The sequence below is a fragment of the Scleropages formosus genome, chromosome 20 (genome assembly GCF_900964775.1).
Source record: "Scleropages formosus chromosome 20, fSclFor1.1, whole genome shotgun sequence".
Taxonomy (NCBI): Eukaryota; Metazoa; Chordata; class Actinopteri; order Osteoglossiformes; family Osteoglossidae; genus Scleropages; species Scleropages formosus.
Window position 1 is genome coordinate 11,233,333 of NC_041825.1, and position 27,240 is coordinate 11,260,572.

Below are 27,240 nucleotides of genomic sequence, written 5' to 3' on the forward strand. Positions count from 1 at the left end.
GAGATTTTTTTTTTAGTGGTAGGGTAGTGTTATAGTTGTTGCATTTGGCCCCAAAAGTCACAGGTTTGAATCTCACCTCTGCCTGTAGTAGCTGTGAGCAAGGTGCTTACCCTAAATTGCTCCACTAAATTTACCCAGCTGTACAAACAGGAAAATAACTGTAGGCAGATTAACATAGTGAGTCACTTTGGAGAAAAGCATCAGCAAAATGAATAAATGTAAATTAGGATGCTGGCAACACACAGGTGCATGTTAATTTAAGTTTTTCAGGATATGACAGTATAATTTACAGCATGATACTGTTATTTCATCACAGTTGCTATCAACCTTGGACAACTGCCATATGCAGAATAACACAGGAGATTTACACCAACACTTACAGGAATGTACATTTTATATATTTAACAGTCCTTTATGAAAGCCTGCTTTGCTCACAATTCTGCTGCTACTAATTTTTTGTTTTTTCAGTATTCATCAGAATTTCAAACAGGTTCAGATCACTTCACTGAACAAAGCTGTAAAATCTACACCAGTAGAAAAAAACAAACCATAAACAAGAAGTCAATATGTATTCACCAATAATGTCTGGTACAGTAAACCAATGTAGTTTCAGATATTTCCAAATGCCTCTCATTCAGGAAAGGTCAAATCAGGTACACAAAAAACACCCGTGACCACATTTACTTTACTGCTTCTGGGATGACCACAATGCAGTTATCCATATGGTAAAAGCGATTTTAAGATCTATTTAATAACAGGACAGTGAAATACTAACACATGCCTTGTTTCCTAATGTTGTACTATGCAGCTACAAAACATTACATTTGATATGAACAATATGTGCGAGCCAAGTGGTGATGTCAACACACACATTCGCACACACACCCAAAAGTTTACATATGTGTTTTCACCCATGACAGTAAAAAATAGAAGTTAATATTTCCATACAGTCATAGAGATAACTTACACATGAATGACTCAGCAAGATACTAATTAAATAACGTTGAGTAATAATCTTTCTATTAGTTTTAACAAAATACATTTCTTGATTGATTATAGTTTTGCTTAAGTTCAATAATGTATTAAATGGCATATTTCACTTACCGAATTAAGTTAAAGAGTATTCGACTGCTGTAATTGGTACTGAGATGCCATACAATCATACACTATCATACACATGTAGGCAGTTACATACAAAAGAACATTATAGTGACAAGCTTACTGTTTTGTGAGGGTTAGTAGAAGATCGTCTCAGTGGCTTTTTTTTTACAGCCTGTGTGCATGTTGGAAAAGTACTGTGTTCGTAAGGCTTGAGGTTTCCTTGAGAGGTCTGGGAAAGTAAGAGCGACGAAAGACCTTCCTGGAGCTGCACTGAAGAGCAGAATTGTAAGGGTTGAAGTCCGTGAGCATTAATGACGTGACATGTTGCCCTTTATGGCAGGCACAGTCCCTCCTAGCTTCCTTATTACTTCCAGTCCATCACTATCTGGCTCTCAGCGGGGGGAAAGAAGAATGTAGGAAGAAAGCAAAGCTCCACCTCGAGAAAGCAAAAATAGCAGCCTAATCACTGTGATTTATATTAATTTCTTTAAAGGCAGAGAATTTAATTACACCTGAATCTTTCCTCTAAAAGACTGACAAATGGCCATGTTTAAGCCCACCTTTATATCTATTAATAAGGCAGCATAAAAATTTTAAGGGTATTGATAGTTCTGTGCATGTGACTCACACTCCTAAAGTGCATATGGACTCTTCATACATTTACATTTACATTTATTTATTGAGCAGACGCTTTTCTCCAAAATGACGCACTGTACATCTCATAGAAAATACAATGTGTGCATTACAATAGCAGGAAGAGAGTCTAAGATGCAGGCATGTGATTCTTAAGTTAGTTTCTTTCCACCTTATAAACCAATGTTAATCATACGAGCAGCTGCATAAAACTTTATCAGAATGTATTTGTAGAATTATAATAGAATATACAATAATATAGAATATATTATATAACATATATATTTAAACACAAAGGGTTATTAATTTGTGTTCTTGCTGAATTAGTTGCTTCTCTGTCTTACACTCTTGTTCAATAGAGCTGTGAATAACTTCATAAAGCTTTTCAGGTTTGTCCTCTTGCAAATCTAAAACGCTCCACAGATGGCGTATCTATTTTATATAAATTCTCATACTGTGTGAACAAGGAAAGACATTTGGAAACAGAAACAATTTTTACTTGATTATTGTTAGTCCAACATTTTGAGTTTCTAAACTTTCCAGCACACACTGCCTTGTAGAACAGAATAAAAAGTTGTTTACCATACCTGAAAACTGGCTATGACACTGAAGTCCAGCCGCCCATATGATTAATTTATTGCTCTCATTTACATCTACAGTGATGTCAAACTGACGTAATATTTCTGCCAAGCGCACAACTATGTTGTAAGTTAATAAATAACATATATTCTATCAACAACAAGAAGCAGAAAGTCTGCTTTAAAGTTTCATAGAAGCCTTTTCATTTTTCCTGCAACATTTCACATACTGGACTTTTCAAGCTTTTCTGTCTTTTAGAATTATACAATCAACAGGAATAAATAAAAGGGCTAGTCTGAGAGTTGGAAGAATTTTGTCTTATCAGCATTAAAAACAGTCAGCATCTTCCGTATGAAGACAGGTTTTCTCTTCTCTGAAAACCGGCCTCAGACGCATGCCCACATGTGCCCATTTATTGGGTCAGTTGCAATATTAAAGTACTTTTTTGGCTTGCTAACTCATGTTCCTACAAGCCCTGCAGGAAGTGTAGTGCAGAACCCTGTTGGAGTGCTGATATTCTGGAGTTGGATTCGAATGAGATTTTCTCCACGTTTTCTGAGCAAAGTGCTCTCATTATGCAAGGGAAGGGTGTATAATTCCAACTGCTAAGGTCATGTATATTTATCAAAACTTATTATACCTGTGGTGGAACGTGTAGACGTTTCAAATATTCTGCTGCTAAGAAGAATGAGAGTTGGGGTCATTTGGGGATCTGCCGTCATCGGCGTCCCTGGATGAAGGGCTGTTTAGAGAATGTGTTGTCTTCAACGTGGCTAAAGTCTAAGTTCCTCTTATATGACTGCAAAAAAAGGTTATTGAAAGGTCCTGTGGTTCTTAAGCAGACTTCAGAGGTAACTCATTCGGTCAGGAGTGCTTCACCATGTGATATTGCGGAGTCTTCTTCTAAAAATATTTAAAAAGTATATTCCATTGTTATGCAGAATGTTCTTAAAGCCCTAATGACTTGTGATTACAATTTTAAACTCATACATATACATATGCGTTAATGCCCATGCAAGCTTTTTCATGGAGACGACATAGAGGATGATATGCTTGGAACTGAACTTTTATTATATTATGCATTCTATCAGTTGTTTTGCATAGAAGAGCTCCAGCAGCTGTTTCATTCTGTCATCGGTTTTAGTCAGGAACATTACAGTTACGGTAAAGTATTCCTTTACTATTATTCTGTTACTGCAAGTCCCTCTCCAGTCCAGATACCTTATGGTTGGGATAATCTTTTCTTAGGATGTACAGCTTCTAGCAAAATTCAACCTCCATCTGTGGTCAGAATAGTCTCTTAACTTCCCCTCAATAGGAAACCGGACACTTTGCACTGTCTTGCTTTAGGAGCTCTGACTTTCTGACTATAGACATATACATATACATTTACAGTTACATTTACATTTATTCATTCAGCAGATGCTTTTCCACAAAGAGACGTACATCTCATAGAAAATACAATGTGTGTATTACATTAGCAGGAAGAGAGCTTTAGATGCAGATGCGTGATTCTGTCTAATTGTAATGACTGTTTAATTTCTTTAGGTTATAAATTGCTAACAATTTCTTATTGTTGAGCAATGTTTCCCTATAATAAAACCTGAGAGGGCCGACTGGCCATCACACAAGCACCCCGTGCTGATTGGCCATGATAGATGAGACGTACTTTGGTGAATTGGGAAATCGAGTTATCATACAACAACAATGCTATTATTAGTTGTAAATGAACTAAGAAGTCTTGTTTAATCTAGAAGGACCAGGAGGGGTGGGCAGCCAATAGCACAGTTTTTTGTTCCTTTTCTCCATGGCCAGTAGGCATACTTATAAGTTTGATAAATGCATTGATAGTGCAATCTGTAGTCAAGTGTCTTCTTTGTTGTATTTCTTTGCCTTGTGCCTTTGTCCAAGTGCTCTGCACTGAAAAAAAATGGAAAGTAGCTCTACTGAAAATACTAAAACAATACAATTCTAAAGTACAGCTAGTTTGTTACTTTCCAACATATGAGCCAATATACATCACATGAGTAGCTGCATAAAGGTTTATCCAAATGATCCACAATTTCTAGTCACATTTCTAATTTTTTTTTTTGATTAAACATTTACATTACATGAGTAGCTGCATGAAAGTTTATACATTATTCAACAGTTATGATCTCAAAGTTATAGAGTGTAAATATTTACACATGAACAACCACCTCAGAGATCATGGGAGAAGTGAGTCCAGAAGAGGTGAGGTTTATGACCCTTAAATGTAGACAGAGATTCAGCGGTTCTGAGTGAGAGGGGGAGGTCATTCTACTACATCGGACAACCGAAAACCTTTGTGCTGTAAAATAAAAATAGTGCCCGATTTATAAAGACCAGCTCTAGAAACTTGTCTCATAGAAACACGGTATTCACACCACCTATATGTTGCTGTATTTTTACAGGTGCTTCCAGTTTGTTTTCTATACCTGGAGATGTACATAGAAATTGGTTATAATACACCTGATTACATTTTTTGATGGCTAAGCACTGTGCTGATACCACAGCATGGTCTTCTGTCTGAAACTACTGTTAGTTTTATTTTGGACATAGATGCAAAAAATATCTCTTAAATCAAAGGATTGCATTGTCTTTAACACAAAATCTGCCTGTTATTCTGATGTCATCTTCCCTATAAATAAGTTTGTATGACCTGTTTCCATTGTAGTAGTGTATCTAGCAGCGTAAGTCACACACACACTTTCTGAACCACTTATCCCATACGGGGTCGCGGGGAACCGGAGCCTACCCGGCAACACAGGGCGTAAGGCCGGAGGGGGAGGGGACACACCCAGGACGGGACGCCAGTCCATCGCAAGGCACCCTAAGTGGGACTCGAACCCCAGACCTACCAGACAGCAGGACCTGGCCCAACCCACTGTGCCACCGTGCCCTCTCAGTGTAAGTCACCTTGCTGAATAAGGTGTGGGCTGATAACACTACAGTATCAACTGGAAGATAAGTGAATAAAAGTAGTACCACTAAAAAAATAAAAATTTATTCATTACATTTTTATATACATTGAATACATTATTATTGTTATTATTATTATTAGTAGTAGTAGTAGTAGGCACCTTCAGTTGGAGTTTTTGAAGACAGACACAGGCACAAGAAGAAAGTAAGCTACAGCACAGAAATGTGAAAAACTTTCATGTTTTATTTGAAAGGGGGACGCCGTTTTTTTTTTTCTTTCCCTCGTAAGGCCATTGTCATTGTCATACTGTGTGTGTATGTGTGTGTGTGTGTGTGTGTGCGTGCGTGCTCGTGTGAGAGGCAGCCAGCCAGCCAGCCAGCCAGAGCCAGCCCAGGCCAGGCGCCTCGTCCCAGGCGGGGCCTCGCTTTCCGAAGCTCCTCCCGGGACACTGGAAGGGAAACGGGTTCGCAGACGCGACGACGGTCACATCCCGCCTCTACCCCCCAAAAAATCGAGGTTCCCTGCTCGTCCCCAACCGTCCGCACACATGGATTTAGACTCAGGTGCGTATCGCTCGTTTGTGGCGGTCCGGCGGGGTCGCGCGCTGTGTCTTCGTCTCGCGGTTCCGCTCCCCCAGGCAGCCCGCCAGGCGAATCTAGTGAAGCGCGACGCGAGCCGCCGCTGTGTTGGTCCGCCCACGTCAGGCTGTTCCAGTCAAGTTTTACTTGTGTTTACCCGCACAGTGTAAATGCAAATCCCATAAATATGTGACTTATAGAGCACTGCGTCCATATAGCTGTGAAGAAACGCGTTTTGCTCTTCGATTGTATGAACGTCATGATGTGATGTTTGTTAACCGCTAGCAAGTTGGGACACAACAGGAATTCGTTTCCGCCACCGCACCGTTGTCTCCTCGAAACTGACTCGGAACTTTTTTTTAGTGGATTAAAAAAAACTTATTTTGAGGTGTAGTTTGCAGTACAGTATTATATTAAACGAGTACATATTGGTCGTAGTCAAGTAGAATCCCGAAACCAACAAACGTCGTGGCCGCGCGTGTCTGTAGTTGTTATACAACTTCGAAAAATGTACATTTTTAAGTGTTTCACTCACTGCTGAGTGTTGTAGGTTTTGGTAGGCAGCGGAAAATGACACAACATTTTAAATTATTATAATATTTTTTTAAAAAAAAGAAAAAAAAACTTGTTTCTCCCACAATGGTGATACACACACAGTAAGGAACTCGGGTCGGGACATTAACATTACTGCGGAGAACTTTACCGCCTACATTCAGTGTTATTAGCGTGTCTAGTCCAGGAATTGAGCATTCTAATACAGTACTGTGTGTTACTGTGCAAATTACACTGTTTGGACACTGATTACAATTATCACAATTTACAGGGCCAGTAGGTGGTGCGGTGGTTAGAGCTGCTGCTTTCCGCTCATCGGACCCAGGATTGAATTACATTCCTTCTGCAGTACCCATGATAAAGTTCTTTACCCTAAACTGGTGCAGTAAAAATCATCCAGCTGTATAAATGGGTAAATAATTTTAAGACGCTATGAAGAAAAGTGTCAGCTAAATGAATAAATTAAAAAGTTAAAGTAGTAAATACTTTGGTGGGGGGTGTGGTGGCGCAGCGGACTTGGTTGGGTCCCACTCTTTGGCAGGTCTGGGGTTCGAGTCCCGCTTGGGGTGCCTTGCATTGGACTGGTGTCCCGTCCTGGGTGTGTCCCCTCCCCCCTCGGTCCTATGCCGCCGGGCTAGGCTCCAGCTCGCCACGACCCCGCTAGGACAAGCTGTCTCAGCCAGTGTGTCTGTGTGTGCATGTACAATACTATCACGCAGATACCCATGTAATGTAAATGTTTAATTTAAAAAAATTAATTAGGAATGTGATCAGGAATTGTCGATTATTTGGATAAACCTTTATGCAGCTACTTGTGTGATGTACATTGATTCATGTGGTGTAAAGGAACAAACTGTACGTAAGAATCGTGCATCTGTGTCTAAGTCTCTGTTGATGTCATGAAAACATTGTATTTTTTGAGATGTACGTTGCTTTGGAGAAAAGTGTATGTTAAATGAATAAATGTAAATGTAATATTTACCTAGGGCAGCTGCTGCTGTAGTGGTTAACATTTTTTACCTTGTAATGTGAAGGTTACCAGTTCATGTGCTGCTTGTGTTGCAATACTCTTGATGAATGTACTTACTCTGAACTGATGCAGTAAGAATACCCTGCTGTTTGTATGAGTAAGCCAGTATAAAGTTGTCTAACTTTGTAAGTTTCCTTGAACAAAGGCATCTGATAAATAAAGGCTAATAATAATAATATGCACTTGTCTGTAGATTTAACATTTGACATTTTGATCTGTCAAATCTGGAGGTAAGCTTTGAACTGTAGAAACATCTACCACTGACGTTAACTCCTTTTCTCTCTCCTACACAACTGTACTTCTGTCCATTTCTCCTTCAGTGTTCTACACACACCAACATGGTCTGCCCAGTAACCCGCTGCTGGACCAACTGCCCAGCTACCAGTCCCTGCTGTATCGCAGGAAGTCCTCATCCGCCAGCAGCACAAAGAGAAGAAGCAGCATGCGTGGACGCTTTGGGTCGACGTCGAGCTGGCGATGGAAAGGGGAGAAACTGGAGGAAAGGCCCAGGAGCCCCCAGCTCAATCGACCCGTCCATGAACTGACCCTCTCCATAGAGGAGAAACGCAGAAATAAGTGAGTTGCTTTCCAGCCTGCACTTCCTTTCTCTGAATTTCTTAAACAAACATATAATGGGGGCACAGTGGCGCAGTGGTTTGGGCTGCAGTCCTGCTCTCTGGTGGGTTTGGGGTTCGAGTCCCGCTTGGGGTGCCTTGCGGCGGACTGGCGTCCCGTCCTGGGTGTGTCCCCTCCCCCTCCGGCCTTACGCCCTGTGTTACCGGGTAGGCTCCGGTTCCCCGCGACCCCGTATGGGACAAGCGATTCTGAAAGTGTGTGTGTGTGTGTGTGTGTGTGTGTGTATACATATATACACACACACACACACACACACATTTTCAGAACCGCTTGTCCCATATGGGGTCGCGGGGATCAAGTGCCCTTGATCAAGGTAGTTACCCTAAGATTGCTCCTGTGAAAATTACCTAGCTGTATACTGTACGCAGATATATAAATGTAGCTTAACACTGTAAGTCTCTGTGGAGAAAGGCATCAGCTAAGTAAGTGTCAACAGGAAAGGTGTTCTTAAGTCTTGGTGACCTGAAAGAAACTGTACATCATTGAAGGACGCTAAATACAGTACTAATTAATAGTGATTAAATAAAATGTTCATAATTTGCCAGTTAGATTTCAAAACTCATGTTAGAAAACTGGAACATATGGTCAAAGTTCACATTAGTGAAAAGCACGATCATGAGACTCAAACTGTGACCCTGGCACATCATATATTTTTCATGTCGTGAATGTAAGTTCTTCATCTGACACATGGAGCAGTCCTTTCAGCCTGTCATGCTCTATGAAAGTCAGGTTACATGAGGAGTGCGGTGTTATCGACTTACATTTCTCCACAGGTTTCCGTGACAGATTCCTAATGTGCCACATTGGGGTTTAGTTGTGCTTAATGTTTAATTGCCCCTCGGTGTTGGACAGAAATATCGAATTGAAGGCATATTTGAGACCTTGTGGCATTTTGTTTGCCTGATATTGATGTCATTTTATATTAGGGAACAGCGCATGGAGCAGGACAAGGACCTCAGCAGTTGGAAGCAGTGGCGGTTGAACACACACCGCCATCTCAAAAGGCTGAAGGAGGATGGTATGGAGGTTCTGAGTGCCCTGCAGCTATGGAGAGGGGACATCCATGTTATTGAAGGTGAGGTGCTGTAACACCAGAAGGGAAAGGCTGCCTACCTGTATTTAAGACTTATTTTCATACCCATGTTTGGTTCTGTGCTTTCACACTCCCTCTCTGTGTTCCTCAGGGATGTTTGGCACTGGCATCCTGTCCTACTTTTCCTTCCTGCGTTTCTTGGTCCTGCTGAATTTTGTCATTTTCTTGCTCATGTTCGGCTTTGTCATGCTGCCCATCATCGCTGTACCATACGCCTCGGGAAATTCCACCTTCAAAGTACATGATGGTAAGAGCTGTGCCGCTGTCCGCTGTGAAGTTTGAGTGAGAAACAGGCCACTCTGGGAGAGTCTCTTAAGAAGGATCAGTGATCCCATTATAAATTAGGCTTTAAAGTTGATGATGACATGTCTTTAATACTCAATCAGCCTTACGTTTGTTAAGTAAGGCTGAATAGATTCAAACTGAAGATTTGCTTTTGAAGTCCAGTGTCCATCAATACAAGTTCATATCCCAGAAGGCCATATGAGAAAGATACTTAAATTGACATAGTGAATATAGCGTGCTACTAAACTAACTCTTAATTGATTTCAACCATGCTCACAAATATAGTGTGACATCATAAATGCTTCAGAAATCTGTGTAATAAATCTTTTATATCTTTTTAAATATATCTTCCAAGAAGCTCATTAGATTAGATTACATTAGGTTTTTAGATCAATTTTTCTAAGACAGGAAATGAACAGTTTTTTAATCATCCCGAGAGCAAGCTATTCCTTTTTGTCCACTCTGGAGAGCACATATTTTTAAATGAATCTAACACGCCTACCACATACCAACTTGTTTGGATAACCTCCTAGAAGTATATCCACACCATTTTTGCTAGGTTTCAGGGTGATATAAGTATATAAAAAGTGCATAATAAAATGGCACTATCTGAAAGAATGCTGCCATTTGTCATTGGTTTATTCTACTATCAATGGGGTTTACTTTTCAGATGCCGAGTGCAGTGACTACCCTAGTACTTCTCGTCAAGGTCTTGTTGTTTTCCACCAGTACATACTGGACCTTCTCTCAGGGACAGTAAGAACAGTGCAATGATAATATCTAACTTATTTAGCTGATAAATTATGTAAGTTATCTGCTTAGTTTCACTACTAACAATATTTTGCTACATTTTTCTGTGAATTGTTTTGGAAATAACTAAAATGTAAATTGTGACTGATACTGCTTTAAGTGTAGAAATATGTGCTAACTACAATGTTCAGTCTTAATTTCTGAGATATTATGCACGTCTGTATGTACAATAGTTTTACATGTTTTGCTTGTTCCACTTTTGCAGGGCTTCCTGGAAAAGACATACCTTTTTTATGGGTATTACAAGGTGGAAGCTGTTCATTTCCCTAAATTCAAATACAATCTTCCTCTTGCCTATGTCCTTGTCACCATTGCATACCTGTTCCTGAGTCTCATATGGATTGTGAAAAGGTAAAATAGATTTATGTAGCCTCTACCTCTTGTCAGTGGAGGTTCTTAGTTATAAGAACAATTTCATTATATAAAATTGGGACAGCTGTGGCCTCTGGACCCAAAGGTGACAGGTTCGAATCATACCCCCAGCTGTAATACCCTTGAGCAAGGTACTTATCCTTAATTGTTCCAGTAAATTTACCCAGCTGTACATTTGAGTAAATAATTGTAAGCTTAGCTTAACACTGTAAGTCCCTTTGGAGAAAAGTGTCTGCTAAATGAATAAATGTAAATATAAAGGTTTAAAGAACAATGAGAGGCAGAAATCAAACAGCCAGTTTGTAAGATGCTATACCTGTTCGCAACTTTCTCTTGCAACTTTTAGGTCTGCGGCTGGCTTTAAACAGAACCTTATCCAGGATGAGGATCGCTTCCAGAGCTTTTGTAACAAGATCTTTGCAGGCTGGGACTTCTGCATCACTGATGAGAACGCTGCCAGGCTGAAAAGGAGTAGTCTGCTGTATGAGCTGAAGGTGTGGCAGAGGGTAGAGGGTGGGTGGTGATGGTCCTGAGAGCAGCAGAAAAGGAACACTACTTATCCTCATGTTACACTATCTCCACAGACTGATTTGGAGGAGGAGAGGATTAAACAGAAAATAGCAGGCCGAACACGCAAAGAGAAGTGCCGGATATATTTGCTTCGGCTGGTTCTCAACCTGTTTGTGGTGACTGTGCTGGCCGCATGCTTCTACAGCATCTACAAGGCCACTGTCCTTTCTCAGGAATCCCAGGTGAGCAAAGAGGCTTAGACAAGTGTGATAATAAGCAGATATTTGTTTTTTTTTTTTTTAACAGCTTTAAAGGCATTATTGTACTTTTCTTTAGAGGATGTTTTGAATTTAAGCTTGGAAGAGATATGGTCACTGGTCCATACATGTGAAAGTGCTCTCTTTTCACAGTTGACAGACTGCAACTTCATTGTGAAGCTTATTGTGGAGTACTTGCCTTCCATTGTGATCACTCTAGCAAATTTCATCACCCCGCTCATGTTTACCCTTATCATCCAGTTTGAGGACTACTCTCCAGCCTTTGAGATTCGATTTACTCTCATGAGGTAGGGCCAGCCATCTGTGTGCGTGACACAATCTGGACACTTGCTGCTGACCATACCAGTGCAGCAGGTAGCATAGCGGTTGGTCACTTTGCAGTCAAAGGACATGATTTTGAATTCCACGTCCTACTGTAGTACTCTTGAGCAAAGTACTTACCCTGATTTAATGCAGTAAAAGCTCTCCAACTATATAAATGTGTATAATTATAAGTAGCTTAGCATTCAAACTTGACATTGTAGGTCACTTTGGAGAAAAGTGTGTGAATGAATAAATTTACATTCATTCATTCAGCCAATGTTGTTTTTCAAAGCGACTTAAAATAATTAAGATGCTTACAACTATTTACCCATTCATACAGCAATACAGCAATTTTAGGGTAACTACCTTCTTCAAAGGGACTATAGCTAGAGGTGGGAATCCCACCTGTGACCTTAGAGTCCAAAAGGCAGTAGCTCTAACCGCTATGCTGCCAGCTGTCCTAAATACAGTAAATAATAAATATCAATAATAATAATGGTTTTCTGAGGATCCCAAAAAGGCAAAAATGTTGTCCGCAAACAATGTATATTCTGTTCCTTGATACCTAGGTGCGTGTTTATGCGTCTAGCCAGTATTGGGGTGCTGCTCTTCTCCCTCTGGTCTCAGATTGCTAAATGCGAGGATGGTAACTGTTCTTGTGGGTACAACCATAAGCTTTACCCGGTAAGTGTTTTTGGAGAGCACCAAGCATCATTCTCTACAATTCGTAGCTGGTTGAACAGTGTGCTGAATTCTGGAATTGGATGTTGGGAGAAGCATCACAGGGTCAAAGCCAAATCTGTGGTTTCCACAGTATGGGAGAGTACAGAAGTGATTTACCATTGCTGCCTTCTTTCTATACATGACTATGGACTGCTGGAAGAAATGTTCACCAACACAGAGAAAACATGAAAACTCTGTACAGATTGAGTCAGATTTTTGACAGTATCGCGTAAAACCTGTTTTTACTACACAAATAACAAAGGTTGTATACTTCCCAAATTTCACTGAAATAATAAAGAGCCCCATATATCTTCTTGATTGTTGACACTGCTTCCTCTTTGCTTTTTCTGTAGTGCTGGGAGTCTCGAGTAGGCCAGGAAATGTACAAGCTCATGATCTTTGATTTCATCATCATTGGTGCTGTTACCATTTTTGTGGAGTTTCCCAGAAAGTAAGTTTCTGCATCACCTAATGGTGTATTGTGAGGTTAAAATATAAAAGACACCAAAAGTTACATTCAGTGAGAACTTACTTCCATCACTGTTCAGTAATGTGAGCCCACAATCATAACAACTGTTCCCTCTTTAAGGATTATTGTGACATACTGTGACTGTGGCTTGGCCAAGTGGTTGGGACAGCAGGAGTTTGCCATCCCCCAGAACGTGCTGGAGATTGTTTATGGACAGACAATCTGTTGGATCGGTACCTTCTACTGCCCTCTGCTACCTGCCATCAGCACCATCAAGTACTTCATTGTGTTCTATATCAAAAAGGTATCTGTCGTCACTCTTATGCACGTGTGGCATTGTTTACAAATAAAGAAAAAGTTAATCTGAAGTCCTTTAGATTTATACATATTCTTTCTTTTCTATAGTTACTAAATTAAACTATTTTTTTCCTAGTAAAAATATTTAGCTCTTAATATTGAGAAGTGTATTTATTTATTAGCCTGTATTAATCTTACCCCTTTGTCCAAGGCCAATTGTCATATTAGCTAATGAACTTCACAATGATTTAACCATTTATACAACGAAGGGCTGTTACTGTATCAATTTAGGGTAAGTACCTTGCTCATGCGTGGCTGAGGTAAGATGTAAACAAGACAACCACAAATACTACAGTAAGAATGTTTCAGCACTTTTCCATTTCAGTTGTGTAGAGACATACTTTATCTTTTTCTGGGGAAAAATGTGCGTTGTTTTTTTTTTTGCAGATGACCCTGGTGAATAACTGCCGCCCAGCCACCCGTCCCTTTCGTGCTTCCAGTTCCAATTTCTTTTTCCTGGGAGTTCTGCTCATTGGCCTAGCATTAGCTTGTGTTCCCATTATTGTAAGCATTGCACAGTAAGTACTTTGAGTCACAGCGTGCCCCTCACAGCAGCACTGGGTCATGCCATCACCTTCGCTAACTGTGTGTGTATCATTTGTTAGGATTAGCTGCTCCAAGGCGTGTGGACCCTTTGTCAACTATGCCACCTCATGGGAGGTGGTGCCCAAGACCATATCCCAGCTGCCCGAAGAACTGCGTTCCTTCCTCATGGCTCTTTCCTCTGAAGCCTTTGCCATTTCTCTCTTTGTTATTACTTGGTAAGTTCTCCCTCATCATCCTAGTTTTTTTGGACCTCTCTGCTGCCGTTAAGATTTGGTCCTCTCTCATGAGGCAGTACAGACTGCTACTAACCAAACTAGGGCAGCTGGAGGAGTAGTTCTTAGAGCGTTTGCTTTATAATTAAAGAACCTGGGTTCAATTCCCTAATTCTTATGTATTACCCTTGAGTGAGGTAATTTTCCTAAATTGCTTCATTTATATACAATAATACACAGGGAAAGATGTTCAACCCCTCATGCCAAAATCAAGGGGGGGCTGGACACAAACCAACCACGCCACAGTATTCCATCCCTCCCAAAACCCCGCCAAACAGTTCCCTTCACAAGAAAAATTAGCCCACATCATGGCAACCACCATCCTCCTCGCCGGGAGCCACCGCGTGCACTTCGTTGGGGTTGTCAAGTGGGCACCTTCCTTCGTTGATGTTTCATTGAATTGAGCCCACAGCACCTCCAGAAGGCTCAACGGCGAGATCTGGCGTCCCAGACCCACCCCCCTCCATGCCCACAGTGCCATCCCAGCGACTCCACCCACAAAAAAAAAAAAAAAAACCACCCCAACCATACATCAACAACCAACCAACACACCACATCAGCATATGGAGGTGACAACAAAACTCAAACCATTGATCTTCACATAGGCGAGTACTCCCCACTCAAGTGTGCTTCCCCCAAACACCCTGATGCCTCCTCATCCACAACCACTGACTGGATCCTTCTGCTACCTCTGACAAGCTTTTAATGGCTGCTCTTAACGACTGACCCCTAAAACCAAACTCCAACAGTAGCGACGTGGTTGATTTTGCAACAAACCCTCTAGTACCGATCTCCACTGGTCTAATAACGCACTGCCAGCCTTGCTCCCTCACCTCACCAGCCAACTCAGTGTACTTCAATTTCTTCCTCTCAAAGGCATCTTCCAATGAGTCTTCGAAGGGTATTGTTAATTCAATGAAGCACACTATCCGTGCACCCTTGGAGTACAGCACAATATCCGGTCTCAACGCCGTGATCGCAATGCACTGTGGCATCTGCAGCTGTTTTCCTATGTCCGCTACCAACTTCCAGTCACGCACTTCACCCCACTTAAAACTCGTACCACCACACGCGTGACTTGCAACCCTCTCCCCCTCCCGCACAAAAGAAATTAGCTTATTTTCTCCACACTGCGGGAGTGAATTAACTTCAACCCGCTTGTTCTCCAACAAGCATGCCAAGGATCTTAACACTTCATTATGCCTCCAAGTATATCTTCCCTGAGATAAACTAACCTTACATGCAGATAGAATGTGCCTCTAAGACGCTATACCACTGCACAAGCTGCAAGTCGGCTCTATACCTACCCAGCGATTAAGATTCTGTGGAGTAGGGAGAACATTGTAGATGGCTCCAATGAGAAACTTAATACGACCAGCGTCCATCGCCCACAGATCACGCCAGCTGATCTTCCGTTTCTCCACATGCTCCCAAGCCAAACATCGCCCTTGCGCACCATGTGACGTCACAGTTACCCGCCTTGTCTCCTCTTCCTGTTCGCGGATAAAACCAATCATCATCTTTCTCCTCTCCGGCAACTTAGCTTTACTCCACAACTTTATTCGATCGCCGGCACCAAGCCCCGCCCTACCTACCTGCACCTGACCCACCACATCTCTGTGCTCAAGCGCTGTCTGCGCATGCGCAACAGCTTCCCGTGGATCCCACTTACGTCCTTTTTTTAGACTTACAGGAACCGATCTCACCACTGGGTCTCTTGAGCTTGACAATGTTAATTCCAAAGCAACCTTGGCACACTTGAATTCTTCCACAAGACTAGTCAGTGGTAATTCCAAGACCCCCTTTCCATACAAAGCCACACTACTCAAACAATGAGGAACCCCCAACCATCTCCTAATAGCTTTGCTCATAACCCTTTCCAGTCTTTCAACCTCTGACATAGAGACCTCGTATATAGTTAGCGGCCATCTAATACGAGGCAATAAACTAAGCTGAAAGCACCAAACCTTCAGCTTCCCTGGCAAAAAAGATTTATCAATCCTATTAATTGCCTGTACTACATCCTCCCTTAATCTTTTGACCTGCTCCCTGTCGCTAAATGAGGAATCATACCACCGACCCAAGCTCTTAATTGGCCTTTCAGCCACTGACGGAATCTTTTCCCCATCAATCTGGAAATTCTCCCGTGATAACTTTCCTTTAACTATCGACAAACTCGTACACTTAACTAGGTTTAATTTTCAATCTGGCCATCTTTAGATTTCCATTCAACTTCGTTAATAAGCGATGAGTACATGGGACAGTAGTAGTAAGCAGAGTCATATCATCCATATATGCTCTGATTGGCGGAAGGCGAGAACCATCCTTCAGCCTCATACCCCCAACTACCTATCTCGATGCCCTTATTAACACCTCCATAGCCATGGTAAAAGCCAGAGGTGAGATTGTGCATCCGGTCATTATACCAATCCCCAGCCGCTGCCAAGATGTGGTGTATTGCTTGGTACAAAAATAAAACTGAATGTCTTCAAAATACACCTTAACCAGTCTCGTAATACACTCTGGGACTTTAAAAAAATCAAATGCCTTCCGCAACAAAACATGCGGCACTGAACCAAAGGCATTCGCCAAGTCCAAAAAAATCACATGGAGGTCTTCTTCCATCTTGGCCTCCTTCATCTGGTGCCAAATCATACTACAATGCTCCAAACAACCTGAAAAACCTGCAATTCCTGCCTTCTGCACAGAGGTGTCAATTAAATTGTTGACCAGCAAATATGCAGACAACCTCTGCGTCACAACACTAAAAAATATTTTCCCTTCAACGTTAAGAAGGCATATTGGCCTGAATTGCACTATATCTACCGCATCTTTCTCTTTGGGTATAAACACTCCTCCTGCTCCCCGCCATTCCTTTGGAATGATACCTTTTTTCCATACAACCACCATCTGCTTCCATAAAAACTTTAAGACATCTGGGGCACCTTTATAAACCCGGTAAGGAACCCCATTTGATCCTGGAGCAGATGCTGCCCTTGCACGCCGTACCACCTCTTGTACTTCTTTCAACCTTGGCGGACACACGTCCATTTGCGCCACGATCTCCCCTAATGGAGGAATATCTGCAGGTACTTCAAAAACCCTCTCACTCACACCCATCGGTGTGCATTTCCCGCAGAATTTTAAAATTACTCAGTTATATAAAATGAGTGAATAATTCTAAGTAGTTTACTAGACAAACCAAATTTTTTAAGTTCTGGAGTAAACTATAAGCTAAATGAATTATTGTTATTATTATTATTATTAGAAGTAGCTGTTTTGTTGTTGTAACTGTAGCACTGTTTCATTTATCTCTTTTTATGCTGCTGTCTGTCACTTACTAAGTGATCTGGTGCTCTGCCAACTACCTGTGTTCTGTCCTCCCTACAGCCTGGCTATGTTTTATGTGATCGCGTTAGCTGGGGCGCACAAGGCTGTGGTCAACCAGCTAAGAGAGCAGCTGGCAGTGGTGAGTATAGAGGACGTGGAGTCAGTGATATTCTGGGTAGCTGGTTAAAGAAACTAAAGTTTTAGGAAATGTTACTTGATAGTGCTATTTAAAAACTGACATTCTCAGGTGAAACAAATATGACATTTGTCAGTGTAAAATGTCTTTGTTTTGGTAACTCCATATTTGCTGTACATTTTCATTTAATCAAATGCAGTAAATTTGATATGGTAATTTATTTAATCTGTAAGTGAATTAACAATGAGATCATTAAGCACTGTTCATATGCATTGCATATGGGGGATGAGGAGGCACAGTGGGTTAAGCTGATTCTTCACAGCTCATGGGCAGCTCAGTGAGTGTGAGGTTTGGATGTTTTTCCATGTGTCGTCGTCCCCCCCCCGTAAACCAGAAAGGTGGTTGCTATGAATCAAAGTCACCTTGATGGCACATCCATCATATGCATTTCATACAAGTTCTTCTTATTTTGTCATACTTTTAGACATATTAATAGTTGGAAATTCATAATTCTTAAAGCAATGTTCAGTTCTGTACTCTTATCCTTATTTTTAGGAGGGTCGGGACAAGAGGTTCCTGATTCAGAAACTGGTCCAGGCACAGAGGAAGACTATGAGATCCCTTAGCAGCACAACCATGCAAGACAGACATAGGCCACTTTATCATGGAGCTGAGAACTCCAGTTCCGAAGGGCTTTTTACACAACTGCCACCAGTGTCCGCCAGCAGCGTGTGAAAAGGTCCGATGGCACCTGAAGCAGAGTGCCACTGACATCTGCCTGCTCACAGTCTTGACTGGGGACTGCACCCAGGGATGTGGTGGATTTTACATTGGTGCAAAACTGTTATGTGCACTTTTGCCCCTTCAAGTAGTATTATTCAACCCTACCTTTGACATTTTTTGTTTGTGGTTAACAGAGACCAACTGTTCTCTGACAGTGTGTCCATAGGGAAACACTTAAGTTCAAACCCTGGTTGATAGTGAAGATCTGTTACGTGGACATGGCCAAACAAAGACATCAACGTAAACTGTAATTTTGTTTAAATTATTATTTTCTTGTTTTTCTTTGTCAGTTAGTTCATTATACGTGAAGATGTTTGTTAAAAGAAATGTCTGTAGAGGACCATATGAAATACAGACTTTTTTGTCTTTTGTCTTCCAGTTGAACAGTTCATTTGAGATAGAGTAAATTGGTTGCATTTCTGTCAAAGGTTTAAACTTAGCTCCTTTCCTTGGTGACTGCTAAGGAATCACACACCATTGTTAAATGGTACAAATAGGTGGATGTGGCTTTGAGGAAGAAACTATTCGCTTCGACAGTGTGGTGAAAAGATACAATGTTGTCCTTTTAAAGTGTAAGTCACCAGTAGGTATGCAAGTGTTTAATTATTATAACCTTATTAAATTTGTTGTGCTTTTTAAATATCTTAATTCAGGTTAACATTTGTTCATTTTTATACTCATATGGTTTAGTTTTTCTGTGTCTTCTGGAGTTCTATTATTCCTTCTATGAAGGAACTTCTTAAATTGAAATAAACAGGATTTTAATACTTGTCACAGATTTAAGTGCTATTGCAGTTGTTCCAAGCACACCTTTTTGAAAGGGACATGTCTGAAATATGCTTTCGAGCATATGTTTCTTTAGGAAATTATACAACGTAGTTCATTTTTTATGGAGCAATGTAGCCTGATTTTAGACTTGTTAACCACTGTAATATATGATTACTGTTGGCTTACTTGTCTTGTGTTGCAATTTTTGAATTATGCTCTGATTTTAAAACGTATATGCAAAGTTTGTTCCCTGTACGAGTTCTGGTTACATAAATTCTTTTAAAAAAAATTCCAGTTCAGACTTAACATCAGACTTAAAACACTATCTCTGCTGTATTTTCCTAGGGGATTGTTTAACCTGTGTATTTTCCCAAAGGTGTCTATTTGCGCTATGTGCTGTTATATGTACGTTCCACTTTTGATGAGCCTCAAGAATAATATGTGTGCTACTTGAGTAGAGTACAATTGTAGTTTAACCTCTGTTTTAGTCAAGTCCCATTAAAATTGACATTGCAGTTTAAAATAAAATTTTTGAAAGACATTTTGTGCATTAACTTGTCTATATTACCAAAAACCTCCTTGGAACCAGGTTTGCCTGGTCCAAAAAGCACAAAAACTGGACATTTTGGAAGTGGAAGTCAATTATACTGACCGATGAGCCATATGATGAGTATCAAGCAAGACACAAAGAATGTTGAGCACGAGTTGCCTGTGTAGTTTACGACTGTTCAGCCCGGAGGAGGCAGTGTCATGCTGTGGGATTTTTTTGCCGATGAGTTGGTGATCTTTACAAAGTCTGCCGTGATGTCACTCAACATGGATAGTGGCAAGGTTACTAGGATTTGAGTTTTTTGAGAACCCAAACCACACTTAACAATTTTAAGGGGAAAAATTGTTTCCTTTAACTCAAACCTTTGGCCAGTACTGTATGGTCAGTGTCACTGGCTTCTTTTAATCAGCTATAGATGAATACTAAAAGTAAATGTTTCCTATTTTATGTATTTTCTCTGCAGACAACTTTGATCTGTGACGCTCTCGAGCACAACGAAAAGGCTCAGACCGTTATGCATGCAGAGCATGACTGTCCACTCCCAGTCTATTGAATATTTATTACTTTCATTTGCTTGCTGTAATATGTGTCCCTCAGCAATGTTTTCACACATACATGCCATTCAATGGTGTGTCCGCATGAAGTTTGTCTGGAACTGAAGGCACTAAAACTATTATCAGTATGGGAGTTGGACAAAAAGCGCCAGGCGTTGCTTGCTTGAACATCAAGGCGACGAGTCCCTTCTATCACCCCTGTGACATTTTTCCATATACTGGCGTAGTACCGAGACATGATCACCAGAACCACCGCCGCCGATGCCCTATCACCCCCGGGCCTCTGGGTGTCGCTGTGCTGTCCGGCGCGCGCTCGTGGTGAGCGAGCCAAAGACCCGGAAGCGGCGGGCTGACACGCGTTCCCAGGGCGGTTGCGAGACGGCGAGGACGGTCGAGACCGGTTCAGGCGTTTTCTCCCCCCTTTTTCTTTTTCACCCTTCGCGGCTTCAAAGGCGACACGTACAATGATGTGGCTCTTCCTGGGAGTCGTGAGCGCGTGGCTCTCCGCGCTGAGGGCCGACGACATGGTGGTGGGCTGCGGGGGCTTCGTCAAGTCCGACGTGGAGATTAACTACTCGCTCATCGAGGTGCGAGGCGGCCGCAGGGGGTCCGGGGTCCGCGGGGTGACCGTTTGTTTTAGTGACACGAGCAGGGATTGGGGGAAAAAAAAAAAAAAAAAAAAACGGACGGTAGAGGAACTGCGGGTGGAGGCGCTGAGGCGACGCGGTCGTTAACTTGAGTTTCTGAGGCGGTTAAACTTTACTGCAGTATGAGTATTATTATGTTTTAAGCCAGGGGAAAACATGTTACATAAATACTGCAGATTTTACTTATTTACTAGAAGACTTTTTTTTTTCAAACGTGCTCTGAAGTTTGACGTGCATTACCTGTCTGAGATGTAACCGTCGCCTTCAGTGACTGACTCTGCACTGCTGCAGACCCTTAACCTGTTGCTTTTAACGACCAGTTTCTTTGCTCGTTCTTTGAAATATGTCCATTTTCTGCTGACATCATGTCAGAATAATGGAAGCTGGGAGGGAAGTGGAGTGGAGTGCAGCGCTGAGCAGTACACCGCTGTAGTGACACTGACAGTCGTGTCCACCCCTTCCCCTTTATTTTGTGGGGATCATTCCCTTAAACACAGCGTTTACCCTTGAAAGTGGACTTTTTGCACAAAACGTGAAATGTTGTAAATACTGTGGTGTGAGTGTGAAGCATCGGTGCCCTTCAGTCTGTGTGTGACTGCTGCCAGGGGAGGGGAACACACACCCCATCTCTTTTAGGATTACATGGAGATCAGGGGCCCGTGAGGAAGATCCCCTGTCTGACAGCTTCTTTCACTCACTCTCTCTCTCACACACACACACTACTGTGTGTGCTTATTTCAGCCCGGCTAATTTTTCTCAAATTATTTGTTTAATTAAAAGAACTTGTTATATGCACTCTTGTTTACAATGAACTGTTTTGCTTTGGAGAACATTGGCCAAATGAATACCGTAAATTTAAAGCACGTTTCAGTTAATTTCTCATATGTTTTGCTCACCGGTGGATAATTGGTGCTTTTATTTTTCACTCCAGATTAAGTTATATACCAGGCAAGGATCCTTAAAGTACCAGACAGACTGTGCTCCCATAAATGGATATTTCATGATCCCTCTCTATGACAAGGTAAGACATTATGCTATGTTTCAGCGTGGTGACATAGTTCTGATTGATATTCTTTGTTTTGACATTAGTGTATATTTTTAGGGTGATTTTATCTTGAAGATCGAGCCACCACTGGGTTGGAGCTTTGGTAAGGGCCTTGTCAGTGCTTTATGTATTTCTTTTCATTAACATTTCTAAATTCCAGCAGGTAGTATAATTGTTATGAAAAGGGATTAGTATGCGGGAACTGATTGAGATGCATTGCTATTGTTGCCATGAGCAAGGTACTTAAGCCAAAATCCTCCAGTAAATATTCTGCTGTAGAGATGGATAAATTTGTGAGTTGCTTCATATTTTCCTGTACCTCAACAAAGCTGTGCTTCTGCACGTCTAGCCCTTTGCTTATGATACAAACAAGGGTCTAAAAGTTCCCAGTCTTGGCCTCATGGTAGAACTAACTCTTTCTGTTCCTCGTAACTGCTGAGTCTTGCATTCAAGAAGGGTTTAAAAACACATCTCATTGAGATTGCCTTCTTTCCTATTCTCCTGGTGGATTCATAAATTCATCACCATCTTCTATGATTATTTATGGATTTACTAGTTGAGTGTCACTGCTGTAGGTCATTACATGAGTGATGTGGGCTGGCAGAATGGTGAAAACAAACAAGCTGTGCTTTGACTTCTGTGTGTTGTGCTGTGGTGTTGTGTATATGCTTTGTAGTGGTGTTTTGCAGAAGGCTGTCTACCAAATGTAGATGCGTTGGATGACAACAGTCACTAAGCAAATAAGTGACAATTACATGTTTCCTTTTGTCTGTCTGTTTTCAGAACCCACCAGTGTGGAGCTCCATGTGGATGGGATCAGTGACATCTGCACCAAAGGAGAAGACATTAACTTTGTCTTCACTGGCTTCTCTGTGTCAGGAGCGGTGAGACAGAACAAGTGTAGGGTGTCTTAAGCTCCACTTATGGTTAAGCCAGGTAAATGCTGAGGGTTGTCTTTTTGGTTTTACCCATGAAGGTGTTGAGTAAAGGGCAGCAGCTGGGTCCCGCTGGGGTGGAGGTGAGACTGCGCCGGGAGGGAGCAGATAGTGACCTGCAGACAGTTCTTACACAGCCTGGAGGAATGTGAGTGGGACCAGGGAACTGAATTTGATCTCTAATCATTTTTTTCTTAACCCTATAAAATCTTTTTTTTTATATATATATTTTAATGCATCTATGTCTTAACTTTTTACTGCCCAGTAATTACTATTGATGATTTCCATTTTGTGTTTGTAACTTTAGGTACACCTTTTTCAAAGTGCTCCCTGGGAATTATGATATCACTTCATCCCATGCATCCTGGACTTTGGAGCAGGTGAATGCTTTCACGCCCAGTGGAGGCTTAGAGCTACTGTTAACATGATTGCTGAAATCAAGAATCTTGCTAATGTGCACATCCCATAGATGGTGTGTGAATGTCATTCAGTAGGCTGTTTTATGTTATGTGGTCCTGTACAATGAAAAACTTTTACAAAATATTATGAAACCATATACAGTGCAGGTGGTCCCTGATTTACGATGTGGTTACCTTCCACGAAACCCATCATAAGTTGAAAATATCATAGATCAAAAATCCATTTAATAAACCTAATGTATTGAACATCATAGCCTAGCATACGTGTGATGGCCATTACAGACTTGCTGCCTTCGTGCTGGGCAATTATCTTGACTTTCTCCTCAAGAGTATTTGCCTTCCTCTTCTTCCCACCAGTAGCAGGAGACACAGATGGCCCTTTCTGTGACATTATGGATGCACAAAGCACAACCGCGTGGCAGACTGGGAGACGCGGATAGCTGTCGCTGCCCAACATCGCGAGAGAGTATTGCACCGCATATGGCTTGGCTGGGGGGAAAAAAAAATGAAAATTTGAAGTATGGTTTCTACTGAATGTCTAACACCAGTTCACCAAGTTGGGGGGAAAAAAAATCGTAAGTCGAGTCATTGTAAATCGGGGACCACCTGTACAGTTTATTCTTTATTGCGGAATATCCTGAAGACCTGGGAGGGAGGCAGTCACAAAGTTAGAAATGAAGCATACAGCAAATATATTTTAATTAAAGATGTTCTGTACGATGAGGTGAAGTGGACAGCTTGTTTTGTATATGGGCTTATTAATCAATTCAGTGGTATTTTTACCATTATGCAGTTATGGTTCTTCTCCAATGGGTATTTAATTCTCTAAAAAGGCATCATTGCTTGTAGACATGGGACAGCCATACGCATTTGCTGCACTTGATGTACTTGTTCCTCTGTGGTGTCAGTCTGGCTAAATGTAGTGTACTAAACTCTAAATTACCATGGACAAAATTACTGCTTGTTTCAATAATCCTTTAATCTCACAATCAAATGATCATTTTGCATCAAACATTTTAGTAATGCAGTACAGCACCTCTAACGGCATAGTGTCCGTGTACTTTGTAGAGTCAGACATAGTGACTTTGTAAAGTTTATCTCATTGTATCACAGAATCACTGAGCTAAATTATTAAAATGTCTCCTACAAAGTTTCTAAAGAAAATGCTAGTCATTTGGGAATATTGCAATAGCAAAGATATATATTATATACAATATATTTAAAAAAAATTACAATATTAAGTTAGAAATTACATTATCTTGGAAAAGATTTTTTTTCTCTGTCTCTTTAGAAGAATTAATTGTAATTTGACCCTGGGAATTTGCCTAACTGTGGCAATTTACAACTGAACCAAAGTTCGTGAGGTTCAGTTGTATATTGAATTTGATTGATGTAGTAACAGGTAGCATAGCAGTTAGTCATTGCCTTGTGCTCAGAGAATCTGGGTTTGAATTCCTGCTTCTGCTGTAGTAGACTTGTACCTTGTATTAGGAATATTTGACTTGTGAATTTAAGAAGATTGGAACATTTCTAGGTATTTATTTTCAATTGTATGTTCACTGCTACTTAACTTTAATGTTCCTTCTGGTTAATCAAATGTAATAAACTGGTGTCCTGTCCATGGTGTTTCATATCTCATGCACAGTGTTGCCAGTACTGTACAGAGGGACACCAAGACTGCATTTTATGCGTTGTTGATGAAAATAGAAATGTTTTTCAGCACGCTTTCATTTTTAACTTTATATGATGTTTTTCACAGAATGTAACCTGTGCATAAATCAAAGCTCAATTAATTAGGCTTATTAACCCAACTGCATTTATAAGTTGAGATACAAGTGTACACTTGATCAAGGAATTAACATGGGATTGATGCAATAAAAGTAAGTCAGCTAAATGAAAAAGTAATATAATACAGGTGGTCCCCGATTTACGATGGTTTGACTTATGATGTTTTCGACTTTACAATGGTGAGCTGGCGATAGACATTCAATAGAAACCGTACTTCGAATTTTGTTCCTCCCAACCCCCCGACAAGCAATATGCAGAGTGATACTCTCTCGCGATGCTGGGCAGCGGCAGTGATCCGCATCTCCCTGTCTGTCACGCGGAGGTGTGTATTAGGTGTAGTAAATGCATTTTCGACTTATGATATTTTTGACTTCCGTAAATCGGGAACCACCTGTACAAAAAAGTGTCAGCTAAATGAAAAAGTAATTTAATAATCTTGTTGGTTGGTAAAATCTCTTTGGCACTTGTTTTCCCTCAGAGCACCACCTCGGTCCGTGTTACAAACGCAAATGCGGCAGTTGCAGTGCCCCTGGTGGTTGGAGGCTATGATGTTTCAGGAGAAGTACGCAGTGATGGTGAGCCCATGAAGGAGGTCACCTTCTTGCTCTTCTCAGCAACAGTCAAGAAGGAGGTGTGCAGAATGGATGAGTGCTAAAGATGCCATATATGGTGAACAGTGTAGTATTTTTTACAGCTGCTTTAATGCAGCAGTCATCAGACTAGCCTGCTTCTGACTGTGTTCTTCCAGGACATCTCTGGGTGCAACACCTTGCCCGTGGAGGGCTTGCTTTTGGATGATGATTCCATCTTCTTCCTGTGCAGCGTTCTCTCCCGTGAGGATGGCACTTTTACCTTCCCGTCTCTCGCCAGTGGACAGTACACTGTAGTAAGTTTGCATCTCGAAACCACATAGTGAACCTTCCTCATTAAAACACAGTTCTGCGGTTTTTCATGGTGACCCTTACCATGTTTGGAATTTTAAAGTATTAACTGAACACATGTAGGATGCGCGCACACACACTGCCTGAAACCGCTTATCCCAAGCGGGGTCGCGACAAACTGGAAATGCATTTTTACTAAAAAATTAAATAATCTTGCGAGAAGTACCCAAAGCATCCCAAAATTTTTTGGAAAAGCATAAATCTATCAGTGCTCCACATGTTTTAAATTGCAATGTCAGCAGTTAACCTTGCTAAATCTGAGTGAGAAATTGTAAAGTTAAATAAGCTTTGCTATAGTCACAGCCATTTCTGAATTGCTTTTCTGACTTTTAGGTGCCTTTCTATAGAGGGGAGAGGATTACTTTTGATGTAGCTCCATCTCGGATGGAGTTCAAAGTGGAGCACAGTAGCTTACAGCTGGAGGTAAAACGCCAAGTTCAGTCTTATGTTTTTCTCTTACAGATTGCCCTGTACTTCTCTATCATGTTTGTTGTTGCTTTTAAAAAAAAAAAAAAAAAAAGTTAATTTCTTTTAGTAATTTATTGCCCATGCACATCACATTTATTCTGATCTCAGAGGTAATTTTTAAATGCAATCCCTGGGTGGAACGTGCCCTGTTGGAATGACTTGAGGTTCCCAGCCAACATTGCCGTGATGTGATGTTTACTTGTAAGAGGTCTTGGGTGTAGTGTGTACATGACAGGTTGGGGCATTTGTGATTGTCTTTTCTCAGCCAATCTTCCGTGTGATGGGCTTCTCAGTGACAGGCAGGGTGCTCAACAGCCCTGATGGTGAGGGCATACCTGGTGCTACAGTCACCCTCAACAACCAGATCAGGGGTGAGCTCTGCAATATTCTCTCAGTCCCAGGGTGCTCATTCAGACACAGTAGGATTGTTTAACACTGGTTTTCTCAGCAGTACCCTAAGTATGATTGGCAAATGCAAGGGGGTCCATCTAGGCCTTTTTGAATTACAAGAGACCTGCTAGGCTAAGATCACTTACATGCAAATGACAGCGACTTGCAATATTTAATTGATTATGTGTGCGGTGGTTATTTTTGCACAAGGGAAGTTATGTGTTTGTGTATCCTCTTTAATAAGAAACATTATCACACTGCTGTGCCTTTGAGTAAAGAATGCATGAAATCCTCTCCACTGCACTCCTGAGTGATTCATATTGATGATCAGTGGACATAGTAACATGTAAAAAAAAAAAAAAAATCTCTGTTTTAAGTCCAACAGTTGTACGCAGATGGACAAAACAAAGCTGGCTAA

The 27,240-nt window shown here is 41.2% G+C and overlaps 1 protein-coding gene across 1 annotated transcript in view; it reads left to right on the forward strand.

Annotated features, from left to right (window-relative positions):
• The first annotated feature begins 5,619 nt into the window (after nt 1–5,619).
• LOC108926482 (nodal modulator 1-like) overlaps nt 5,620–27,240 on the forward strand; it is a 35,363-nt gene continuing 13,742 nt past the window's right edge. Inside the window, exons 1-25 of the mRNA XM_018739175.2 lie at nt 5,620–5,817; nt 7,735–7,990; nt 8,977–9,125; nt 9,235–9,399; nt 10,412–10,589; nt 10,957–11,104; nt 11,195–11,362; nt 11,531–11,685; nt 12,271–12,385; nt 12,778–12,875; nt 13,014–13,197; nt 13,638–13,768; nt 13,856–14,011; nt 17,459–17,537; nt 18,090–18,263; nt 20,543–20,776; nt 21,768–21,857; nt 21,939–21,984; nt 22,665–22,765; nt 22,858–22,964; nt 23,124–23,196; nt 25,502–25,654; nt 25,772–25,909; nt 26,298–26,387; nt 26,698–26,803. Of these exons, the coding sequence (XP_018594691.2) occupies nt 5,802–5,817; nt 7,735–7,990; nt 8,977–9,125; nt 9,235–9,399; nt 10,412–10,589; nt 10,957–11,104; nt 11,195–11,362; nt 11,531–11,685; nt 12,271–12,385; nt 12,778–12,875; nt 13,014–13,197; nt 13,638–13,768; nt 13,856–14,011; nt 17,459–17,537; nt 18,090–18,263; nt 20,543–20,776; nt 21,768–21,857; nt 21,939–21,984; nt 22,665–22,765; nt 22,858–22,964; nt 23,124–23,196; nt 25,502–25,654; nt 25,772–25,909; nt 26,298–26,387; nt 26,698–26,803 (3,310 nt within the window). The 5' untranslated portion in view covers nt 5,620–5,801. The remainder of the gene's footprint in view (nt 5,818–7,734; nt 7,991–8,976; nt 9,126–9,234; nt 9,400–10,411; nt 10,590–10,956; nt 11,105–11,194; nt 11,363–11,530; nt 11,686–12,270; nt 12,386–12,777; nt 12,876–13,013; nt 13,198–13,637; nt 13,769–13,855; nt 14,012–17,458; nt 17,538–18,089; nt 18,264–20,542; nt 20,777–21,767; nt 21,858–21,938; nt 21,985–22,664; nt 22,766–22,857; nt 22,965–23,123; nt 23,197–25,501; nt 25,655–25,771; nt 25,910–26,297; nt 26,388–26,697; nt 26,804–27,240) is intronic.